At 40.1% G+C, this 11,800-nt stretch overlaps 1 protein-coding gene across 1 annotated transcript; it reads right to left on the bottom strand.

Annotated features, from left to right (window-relative positions):
* Positions 1-545: 545 nt before the first annotated feature.
* Positions 546-9,823, bottom strand: LOC120998999 (astacin-like metalloendopeptidase). Its single transcript, XM_040429876.1, has 11 exons — positions 9,764-9,823; positions 9,618-9,639; positions 7,207-7,266; positions 6,574-6,711; positions 5,157-5,280; positions 4,079-4,257; positions 3,839-3,920; positions 2,663-2,790; positions 2,434-2,546; positions 2,131-2,341; positions 546-553 (listed from the first exon to the last, which is right to left on the bottom strand). The coding sequence occupies exons 1-11, from the start codon at positions 9,821-9,823 to the stop codon at positions 546-548; spliced, it is 1,125 nt and encodes a 374-aa protein (XP_040285810.1).
* Between the last annotated feature and the right edge of the window lie 1,977 nt (positions 9,824-11,800).

The following is an 11,800-nucleotide window of genomic DNA, read 5'->3' as shown; positions in this document are numbered from 1 at the left end:
TTTTTTATAAATAAAAATGCAGATTTTTCTGCAGCTGTTTAGCATACAGACAAAAGAAAGGTATTGTTTTAATCCGCATGATGATCCCTACCAGCCAGTATGTCTGTTTTAATAGGGTTGATCATGCTGACAGAACTTCCTTAAACTCGTGAAGATCGGTGGATGTGCCACTATATATACTATTCAAATTTCTGCTTTGGCTCTTATGGGCAGGCATGCGCTGCCCCAGTAATCACTGGCACATATATATACGTCTATGGGAGGTTACTCTAGATAGCAGCGTGATATGAGAAGACACCAGTAAATTGTACCTGGTAGGTGGAGGTGAAGACCCCTTTACAGAATCAGCTTTAGGACTAAGGAATTACCACCTCAGTTTTTTTTTATTCTATTTTTTTATTTTATTTACATAAAACACAAACTCAATCAATTATATGTAGAGACAATATTTACAATAATTAAGAAAAATAATAAAATGAATGGAATAAAAATGATCCTCCTCGTTATCTGCAGGCGTCTCTCACTGCCGATTTCATTCCTTATTGTCAAGGCACTGTAAAGTAGAGAACATAAAACAATTTGGAACAATTTGTCATTAAAGGATGTTTTTTTACTTTTTTGTTGTTGTAGGAATCCCATTTTCTATCTGACACCCACTCCGACTGCTTTTCCCTAGTCATATTCTTCACTGATTATAGGTTTGTTGGCCATCCTATTCTGATGAGATTTGCAGATAGATTTAGATCTATGGAGGGCCTAATGTCATACTGGACTTCCTTAGATCCACCAGATCATAAAAACCCACTTTCCATCTATACAGAACATGTGCAGATCCACTTTTAATGGTATTGTAAATTCTGTTTTCACTGAACATATCAGACATAATATACAATGTTAGGCTTATTTGTGAATCATCCCATAAGATTCATTCCTCAATATTGCCTTCAAAGTCAGCTCCAAAGGGGGCATTCTTTTGGGGCCTTGCTTTATTAGGGGTCTATGTGTGTATCAGACTGTGTAACATCCTTTGCTACCCTGGTGGACCTTCTGCCATGGTGTGGGGCATAAACATTAGATTCTTAGCAGAACCCTTCAAGGTTAGCTAGCTCTAGGTTAAAAAAAAAAAAAGAAACACATTTTTGACTACTTTTAGAAATAAAACTGGGATTAAAATTGTCACTACACATAACATAGCTATTGGCTATATATTGAGGACAATGGGCAAGGAACAGCCATCTTTACCACCACTGAGGCTAACCTAAGAAGTGGACAACTTATGAAGTCTCACAGGGAACACAACTCGTTACCACTGAAAAGGGCACCAATGGCCATGATGGTTTGGGCACCTGGAATGTGAAGCTCAGACCCCGATTTAGTGGCTAAACTAGAGAATGCTATTCAATTTCATAGTTTATTGAATGAGCAGTATTGGAACTCTGGGGCTAGCCTTAGAGGTGGACAACCTGTGGAGTCTCACATGGCACTTAATTTGTTACTAATAAAGAGGGCACATCCACATGGGATGCTATTATATTCCCTAGTATATTGATTGAGAAGTATTGGTTCTCTTAATGTTATGGTCATAAGATCACTGTATTATTTGATCACTGAACTGTAGATCACAAGACGGGTCATCAGTAGATGGTACAAAAAGAAGATCTTAGTCAGCACTTATCTTGAGGGGGGGGGGGGGAGAGACAAGGGACCAGACAGGAACTTTATTTCCAACCTAGGACTGTTAGGTTGTGCATATGGGCATCACATTGTCAGTGGATCCCATCAATACTTATTTAATTTGCATGACCAGCCTAAAAGAATAGTAAAGCTGATGATAGACATTCGATTTTTATCAGTGAATCCCATGTAATGTCTAAAGGATATGGCAAACAGTCTATCAATATTTTAATTCGGGCCACCAGGATCAACAGATTAAATTTTTACTTGTCCTCAGAAGCTAGGCAGTGGCCAGCACTTATCTACAGTATTCCCTCTACTGAAAAAGTATTGGCATTTGTTGAAGCTGAACATGCTTTATAATGTGGTAGACCAAGCCAAACATGCAAGATTATGAGGACATTTCATTACGATTCATTTTCCGTTTAGACCTTTAGATGAAGGCTAGCCACTTACCTGTTGAATATGTGGCATTAAAGTTACTGAATTTGGAATTGGCCATGCTCACAAACTCTACAAGCATGTTGCACCCAGATGAAACCAGGGTTGAGATTGGTCCAGATCCGTAGGTCATCCCCAATAAGACAGGTGATGTCTTTAACATCCCATCATAGACTTTAATATAGTCAGTAGAAGAGATGTTAAGAGAGGTAACCTGCAATGAAACCTGGGAGAAAAGCAACAAGTACTATTAGTTTAGAGAAAGCTACAAACATTTCCATGATGTGGATTGATTTTATCTGCATTCATGAGTTTTACCTTCTTGCCTGGAACATGAATGAGCCACAGGCAGTTTCCACCACTTTGGTTTTCAGAAGAGCTGTTTCCGGAAAGAGATCCTGAGGCCGTCACCAGCTTTCTCCTACAAAGGTCTTTATTTTTGGTTATATAATTGGACAATGTTAGCAAGGAACGAACACATCATATAACTTAAAGAATAAAAGAACTGGGATTGCAGAGAAGACATAAGGTGAGGAAATCAACTTACTGCAGTTATAGTAGGCATTAACTTTCATCACATCCAGAGAACTCAACCCTAGTCTCTGTCCAATAGGCACAGTAGGGTCAAGTTTTGGGACTATAGAAGGCAATGTCGATGTCTCGGCATAAGCATACCTGCAGAGAGAATGGGCGAAGAAGCCACCCAAATATTTAGCCAAAAATATTTTCATTATATTAATTCGTAGTCATTCATATTTTTATTCTCCAAATGGTTTCCTAAAAGATATTGTTTTATCAGAGACAACCCCTTTGAGTTCGCAGCTGTATAATCTTGCCTGGGGAAGCCAAGGCCAGCCTGCCATTGAGATGAATAGCTGTGTATGTAATACAAGGTATTACAGATGGTATTAAATGGTATTACAGAGTAATATATTATGCCATGTGGCCTCCAAACCTGATACTCTGGAGTGAGTAATGACAAGAGGCATTGACCCAGCCAGCCTGCCAGGCCCTACAACCACCGACTGTGTGTGTACCAAGGACTGGAAATATTGGCCCTGTTAATGTGTACGGTGATATGCACTGAGGCATGAGTAAAGAGACTGTCCTGTGGCTAGTAGCCACTGCCTGTTAAAGGGGATGTCTGACATAATTGTAAAAACCAATGCTAGGTAGCAGCGCGTTTAAATATAGCGCTGTGGCTCCTAGTAGTCCCTGCCAGATCAAAAATGATGGGAGCCCATTGTTTGCCATAATGTTTTCATGGTCATCCAATTGAATAGGTGCCATTTAAAGTTTAGTAGACCAGTGTCAGAAGATGGACTTGGGGCAACTATCTCAAGTCGAGACAACTCTTTAAGTATCATTTGGTAGAACACCGTTTTGATTTGTCCCTAGGGCCTTCAGATCTGTAGGGTGGACCGGTGGGGTATCTGGGTAAAAAGGAAGGTGCCAACAAGCCAGTATGCACTTGCCAGGGTATTAGGATTGAAAAAACAAGGCTACAGAATTCAGTCGTTGCCTACCTAAACCTCTGCCTAAGGTCGTTCATGAGAAAAAAACACCTCTAAAACTATTATGTTGAAAACTTGACTTGCAGAAAAGGTTAGATATCTTAAAAAATTGTTCAAATTGTTCAACCAAAATAGTGTGCGATTTTGTAATAGCAAATAACAGTATATGTAATGGAGAACAAAAAAGAAAATCTCACATGTGGACTTACCTATAATAATGCATCACTGATGTATAATCGTAAGGAAGGTTCAGAGTGTTCGCTTGAACGATGTTGAAATCACCCCAGTTATCTGGAAGAGGTGGGAACAATGTTATTACACATTACTTCAACCCTATGGAAGAATTTATCAGGTTCTCTCTCTATAGACAACAATCAAATATGAGGACCAATATCTACAAAGGTTTGACCACCAGCATTCGGAACTTCCTACAACTTCTAAAACATCACCTTGGTCTATGTTGTCCCACATGATGTCAATGTAGTTATCCCGGTCAACTCTTGTATGTTCATGGAAGAAACCAATATTATGCATAGCTTCATGTTGAATTACTCCGTACGTCATGCAGCTTGAACTTTCGAGGCTTACAGTCTGTTTGCCGAAAATTCTTCCAATGTAAGACCAGCAACTACAGATAGATGTATGAAATGGAGATATTACAAATTCAATCTTGGTTAAATTAACTTTTTGGAAGATCTTGGAAGATCTTACTCATTTCTTATCTAGTAACACTATTAGGGTTTATAAAACGATAGCAAAAACATTTGAATACATATTTTTAAATTGGTGCAAAGGGAAACCGTTCCAGTTGCCCAAGACAAGCAATCCAATTTCTTCTTACTTTTTGTAAAAGGGCTGGAATGCGATTGTTCAACCTTTTTTACTGCACCAGTTTTAATAAATCTCTCCCATTGAAATACTTAATATACTCAAAAAAGCACTCTAATCCCAGCCCTTTAAAGGGGTTATCCGGGAATTTATATTGATGTCCTATCGTCTGGATTGATCATCAATATCAGATGGGCAGGGGTTCTGAAACCCGGGACCCCCCCGCCAATCAGCTGTTAGAAGAGGTCGGCTCTCTGTCTTCTCTTAAGCTATGTGACGTCACCATACACAGCCGCTATACAATGTGCGACAACGCTGTGCTTGAAAAGCCGGGAGTAGGATAGCCACTGATCAGATATTGATGACCTCTCCTGAAAATAGGCCCTCAGTATTAAACTCCCAGAAAACCCCTTTGACCTCATTCACATAAAACCGGAAAACCCCTTTAAAGAGCAATTCCACCTGGAATAGCTTCTGACACCGCACTGTCTATAGACTCCCAAGCTGATCGGTGACAACTTCTATTTCTCTTTTCTTTTTTTCTTTTTTTTACAACACAACACCATTTTTTTCCACAGGCTTTACCTGGTATTGAAGGTCTTGAATGAGATAAGCTGCAATACCAGACACAGTCCATGGATGAAAATGGTATTGATTATGGATTATAAACATCCCCTTTAAGGGAAGATTAACACTTACCCTGATCCAGACTGTGATACTATACTGAGATAGTCTGACTCCGTGGTCCGGTTTACAAACTGCACGCAGGTCATGACTTCAAATTCGCTCAAGGCCTGATTAATCAGAGATATATCTGAGGGGGCTGAAAACGAGAAGAGGTCAAAGTCGGATTTGGCTAAGCCATGTATATAGAGGGGACATTTATTAAAGGGGTTGTCTCATCACAGACGATGGGGGCATATCGCTAGGATATGCCCCTATTGTCTGATAGGTGCTGGAACCCGCACTTATATCGAGAACGGAGCCCGAAAGTGGTGGCGGGTGCACTGAGCATACACAGCCGCCCTCCATCCATTTTCTGTTGGGCTGCCGAAAATAGGTGAGCGCTGGCTCGGCTATTTCCTTCTGGCCCATATAAGTGAATGGGAGCGGTGGCCGGTCATGTGCGGTGCGTCCCCATTCACCTTGCGGGGCTTCGTTCCAGCAGTGGGACCCGCACCTATAAGACAATGGGGCATAACCTAGCAATATGTCCCCCATTGTCGGAGATGAGACAACCCCTTTAAGACCAGCATATTACAGGCCAGTCTTAATCCATCCAACCCTCGCATCTGATCTACCACAATTATTAAAAGTCGCACACCTCTTAATCTGTGTAGGTCGCCTAAACTGAGATCTACACCAACAAGGGAGCTAGTGTAGAGTTCCTCTATAATCTATCCCAGGAAACTGGCTCAGGCCAAACCTTTTAGCTTTTTAGTGCCAGTTCTCTGCCGCAGAGGGGTTAGAAAATGTACCCCAAAGTCTTGAAAATGGGGAGTGCCCCTACAGGGGCAGACTAGGAACTTAAAGTGGCCCTGGAAAAAAAAAAAAAAAGTAGCCCCCATCTTGTAAGTGGGTCCAAATTGATAGAAGGCGGGGCAACACAAGTAGGCGAAGTCAGCAATACCATAGTGCAACATAAAATACCGCCCCAGCAGAACTAAATACCACAGTAGAAGCCCAAGAAGCTATCCCTCGGTGGTGGCCATCCGTCATCTCCAATTAAGATATGGAGTTCCAATGCAGTATTCAATTCTATCACCACCCTGAGGACAGCCATACGATTAAATTCATGGCCACCGGCCAGGTACATGAGCACCTGATGCTCCCAGTGTTATTAATGCTGAGAGCATCAGGTCATTATGTGCTTGGCCAGTAAGGAGGGTTTGGGTTGCCTCCTGGGCGTCAACCCACCGGGACATTTCCCTGTAGGGTCTATGTCCCAGTCTGTCCCTGGTTGTATACAATAAGCACTACTCATATGCATAGTCGTCAACTGTCTTGGAAGTTACCTTTTAGTAGTATTGATATTGTTACATTGTTGCTGTTACGCTTCGGTTACAACAAACAACATATAAAAGACACAACAATAAAACAAACAGGAAGCACTTACAGTAGGACCGAGGAACTATGGTGTACGGTACTTGGACAGTTCCATTGCTGTTCTTCGGCCACGTGCAGGTTCTACATATTCTAGCGTTACGGTAGGTGTCAACTAAAATATCCATCTCTTTCAGTACTACAGGACTTTCTAAGAAGATGAAAAATACGAATCTTCTCAAACCTTAATTTGCAATAGGTCTTACATATCAGTTACGATTTTGTGTATACAGCTCCTATATATACCTATGTGTCTCCATGGTTACAGACTACATACAAACCATTTGTAGTCTGATCCTACAGTAATACTTCTTTCCATGTGTTCCTTATTCCTATCACATCAAAAATATCTCCATGTAAAGGCCCTTAGACATCAAGCCTAGAAATGTAATCCCTGTTCCTGTTAGGTTATTTAGACCCTAGAAAGGGAAGACCCCTGATCAGTGGAGAGATGTTAAAGAAGACCATCTGTTGCTCCAGCCAACGCCATCCCAGTCTGTCCATATTTTAGGTGCTTTAAATGTATTGAACAAGCAACGACCATCATGCTATGTCATCAATCGGCGCTCTCTGGCTGTAAAAATGTCCCATTAGTGCCCCCTCTATAATATAACATGAGCAGAAATGAACTTTTTGGTAGCTTTACCTTCATTTGCAGTCTCAATGACTTGAAATATAAAGGGGTCCTGGTCAGAGGCAGAGTCATCTGCAGAGATAAAATAGAAAATGAGGACAAGGAGCCATCACTATAAACACAGGATAGCATGGTTAGTCCATAGAGCTACAAAAGATGTCAACCATTGCTCCAAACAATAAAAATGTACTTTGGGCACACGTGTGCCTGGGTGAAAAGACGTTCGCTTTAGAAAGTATTCAAATGAGCTCTTAAGCTCTGCCTCTGATGCCACCAGATGTGAGGCAGCTATCCTATAAGTCATACAGGCCTTGAGACATGACTCGGATATTAAATAAGCCAGCATCTCTTCTGCAGACAGCTGTTTCGGGCGATTGATCCCCATCAGTGCAGAGCAGAGAGTACTGGCTTAGAGGCCTAGGTCAGGATTTGGGACGGTACTATCTCTCCTTGGGGGAGAGATCACCTTAGTTGGTGTGAGGAGACTTATAGGCCATGCATGTTCCTCTGGAATTCTGGGAATGCGATCTGCAAATTATCTCTGAACGCCATCAGATATAAGGCAGTTATCCTATAAGTCAATGTTCGACCCTTTAAAAGGCGGCAGTCACCCCAAACAGCTGTCTGCAGATGAGATGCTGGCTTATTTATTATCCAAGTCATGTCTCAAGGCCGGTTTAAAGGGTCGAATACTGACTTATAGGATAGCTGCCTTACATCTGGTGGCATTAGAGGCAGAGCTTGTTAGGAGCTCATTTGCTTCCCTTCTTCCCAGAATTCCAGAGGAGCATGTATGGCCTATAAGTCTCCTCATGGTGATTAAGGTGCTCTCTCCCTAAGGAGAGATAGTAACCCCCAAAACGCTTTAGAAAGTTTAATTTCTGCACTTCAAAAGCCATAACTTTTTTTTTTTTAGATTAACATAGCCATATGAGGATTTGTTTTATGTGAGACTTGTTGTATATTTTAATACCACTGTTTTGATGTACATCTACGGTATTATTATTATTATTATAAAAAAATTTTTGGGGGGGGTTAGTGACAGTGTGAAAGAACAACACAATTCCACCATTGTTTTAGATAGATAGATAGATAGATAGAAGATAGATAGATAGATATGAGATAGATAGATAGATAGATAGATAGATAGGAGATAGATAGATAGAAGATAGGTAGATATGAGATAGATAGGAGATAGATAGATAATAGATATATAGATAGATAGATAGATAGATAGATAGATAGGAGATAGATAGATATATAGATAATAGATAGAAGATAGGTAGATAGATATATAGATAGGAGATAGATAGATATGAGATAGATAGGAGATAGATAGACGGATAATGTATAGATAGATAGATAATAGATAGATAGATAGATAGATAATAGATAGATAGATAGATAGACGGATAGATAGATAGATAGATAGAAGATAGATAGATGATAGATAGATAATAGATAGAAGATAGATAGATGATAGATAGATAATAGATAGATAATAGATAGATGATAGATAGATAGATGATAGATAGATAGATGATAGATAGTAGATAGATAATTAATAGATAGATAATAGATGATAGATAGATAGATAGATAGATAGATAATAGATAGATAGATAGATAGATAATAGATAGATAGATAGACGGATAGATAGATAGATAGATAGATGATAGATAGATAATAGATAGATGATAGATAGATAGATGATAGATAGTAGATAGATAATTAATAGATAGATAATAGATGATAGATAGATAGATAGATAGATAGATAGATAGATAGATAGATAGATAATAGATAGATGATAGATAGATAGCTATGCCACGGACTCCTATACACCGACCCCGGTTGTGTCCCCATTTCTCAACCCCCTATTTCCCACATCCTTTGGCAATACTAATGTATAATTTTAGACCTGCCAATAAAGCTTGATAGATAGATAGATATGAGATAGATAGATATGAGATAGATAGAAGATAGATAGATATGAGATAGATAGATAGATAGATAGATAGATAGATAGATAGATAGATAGATAGATAGATAGATAGAAGATTTTTTATTTCTGGTTTTTACATATTTTACAATATTTAAAGAATAAATTTATTAAGACGCACATTTTGTGATAAGGGCTGTTTTGCATCCAAATTAGCGACTTTTTACCCTTTCTCTCAGTCATGCTGCCCTACATTGTGTGTTACCCAGGGCCCCATTTTCTATAAAAGTGGCCCTACATACCACGATGTGTCAACTGAAGGTCTACCCCATTATTTTCTCTCAGAGCAGCAGTGTCAGCAGGATGGGGACATTCACAATCACAGGGACATACAAATACAGGAGATGATTCAGCTCTGCTACATTTGCATGTGATATTACAATAGACTAATATGAATAGTAGGAAAGTTTTGTGAACTTACCCTGGTCCTGATGTCTTTCCATCTGTAAGAAGAAATAAGAGACAATTAAATCTAAGAAGAAGAAAGTAGTGGAAGATGTTCCCATGAAGTTACAGTCCCGGCATAGACATAAGAAACAGAGGTACCATAGGTGGATCCTGACTTACCGGTCTCGTCAGAGCCTGGGCAGCCAAACACAGCAAGAGTGACAACCTCATCAGGTCCATGGTCCTGCACATTGTAAGTCACTGCTCAAACATCTGCAGTAGACCCTGTATATAAGCCCCCCAGAGGACGGGAATAACCAATCATCACCCTGACACATGACCCTTCAATACCCAACAAAAGGAACACAACATGAAAAACAAGTCATGCCAGGGAATCTTGTAGGACTTTTATCTTTTGTGTTTATAGAAACTGGATGGAACCAGTCCCTAAGTATCACCGTGAATATCCAAAATGGTAAAAAAAAAAAAGCCTGGTTCACATCACAGTTTTGTTTTCCGTTCTTTTTATCTGTCAGAAAAACAGAAAAAAAAAAAGAAACTGGTTCTTTATTTTGAGCATTTGCTGTTCTTATTTTGCAAACATTTCAGTCATTTTGGTCTGAGATTTTGGTCTGAGATCATTTATTTTGGATGGGGTGGGGGGGGGCCGTCATAACGGTCAAAAATAACGGATCTCAGGCGGAAATGGCTAAAATGGATGCAAAATAAGCACAACAGATGCTGTTGTTTTTGTTTAGTTTTTTTGTTAGGGCACTTTCACACTTGCGTTTTTCTTTTCCGGCCCTGAGTTCCGTCACAGGGGCTCAATACCGGAAAAGAACTGATCAGTTGTATCCCTATGCATTCTGAATGGAGAGCAATCCGTTCAGGATGCATCAGGACGTCTTCAGTTCAGTCATTTTGACTGATCAGGCAAACAATAAAACTGCAGCATGCTACGGTTTTATCTCCGGCGAAAAAAACTGAAGACTTGCCTGAATGCCGGATCCAGCATTTTTTCCCATAGGAATGTATTAGTGCTGGATCCGGCATTCAAAACACCGGAATGCCGGATCCGTCCTTCTGGCCTGCGCATGCGCAGACCGGTAAAAATTTGAAAAAAGATACAAGACGGATCAGTCTGTCCGCATGACAAGCGGAGAGACGGATCCGTCCTTGCAATGCATTTGTGAGACGGATCCGCCTCCGGATCTGTCTCACAAATGCTTTCAGTCAGCGGCAGATCGGCGGATCACACTGCCGCAAGTGTGAAAGTAGCCTAAGATGTGTTCCATATCCAAACACAAAAACTAAAATTTTGCAAAAAAATTTATACAAATCCTGCAGTTGTTTTCGTCTAAATAGTTTTTTACATCTATTTTTTGGGAAGTTGGGTAACAAATATGGTCATCATTAGGGTATGTTCACCTGTGATGCACACGAGCCTGGCACATCCTCAACGGTGTACAGAAGATGAGATCTTAAGAACCCGCTACATAAAATAATCCGCAATGTAAATTGACACACCACGGGGTTCACCCTCTGAGGGTGACGTGCGCAGCCATTTCTGTGACAAAAATGATATGCAATAATGTTTTTTTTATCAGAATCCATATTTTACATCAAGTGTGGACGTACCCTCAACTTAATGAGGCTCCTGATAATTAAATCTCCCGTTTTTTTTGTACTATAAGACGCACACGACTATAAGATGCAGCCCAGGATTGTACAACAGGAAATAAAAATAAATAATAATTGCTTCATGCGCACACAGCTCTGCTACATACACGCAACAAACACAGCTTTGCTACATGTATGCAACAAATGCAGTTATACTACATGCAAACACACAGTTCTGCTAAATGCATGCAACAAACACAGCCCTGCTACATGCACAGAAACACAGCTATGCTACATATACTCACACACAAGTCTGCTAATTGCACACAACAAACACAGCACTGCTACATGCACAGAAACAGCTATGCTACATGCACTCACACACACAAAGCTCTACAATACACACACATAGACATAAGGTACGGTACATCTTTAGTAACAGATATCGGGTACAGAAGGCATCATCGAAGGTCCTTACAGAACAGATCTTTCATCTGAGTAACTTTTTTGTTACTTTCACAGTCCTTAGGGTACTTTCACACTTGCGTTAAAGTTTTCCGGTATTGATTTCCGTCCTAGGGGCTCAATACCGGAATA

The sequence above is a fragment of the Bufo bufo genome, chromosome 4, assembly GCF_905171765.1.
Source record: "Bufo bufo chromosome 4, aBufBuf1.1, whole genome shotgun sequence".
NCBI lineage: Eukaryota > Metazoa > Chordata > Amphibia > Anura > Bufonidae > Bufo > Bufo bufo.
Note: the sequence above shows the minus strand (reverse complement) of the source record. Positions and strands in the feature narration are given on the sequence as shown.

Bases quoted from the DNA above. Each gene is read 5' to 3' on its own strand.
- LOC120998999 (XM_040429876.1), bottom strand. From the start codon at position 9,823: ATGGACCTGATGAGGTTGTCACTCTTGCTGTGTTTGGCTGCCCAGGCT. The intron at 9,640-9,763 runs GTAAGTCAGGAT...TTCTTCTTACAG, and splicing joins CCCAGGCTCTGACGAGACCG to ATGGAAAGACATCAGGACCA. The intron at 3,921-4,078 runs GTGATGTTTTAG...CACCTCTTCCAG, and splicing joins GTGGGACAACATAGACCAAG to ATAACTGGGGTGATTTCAAC.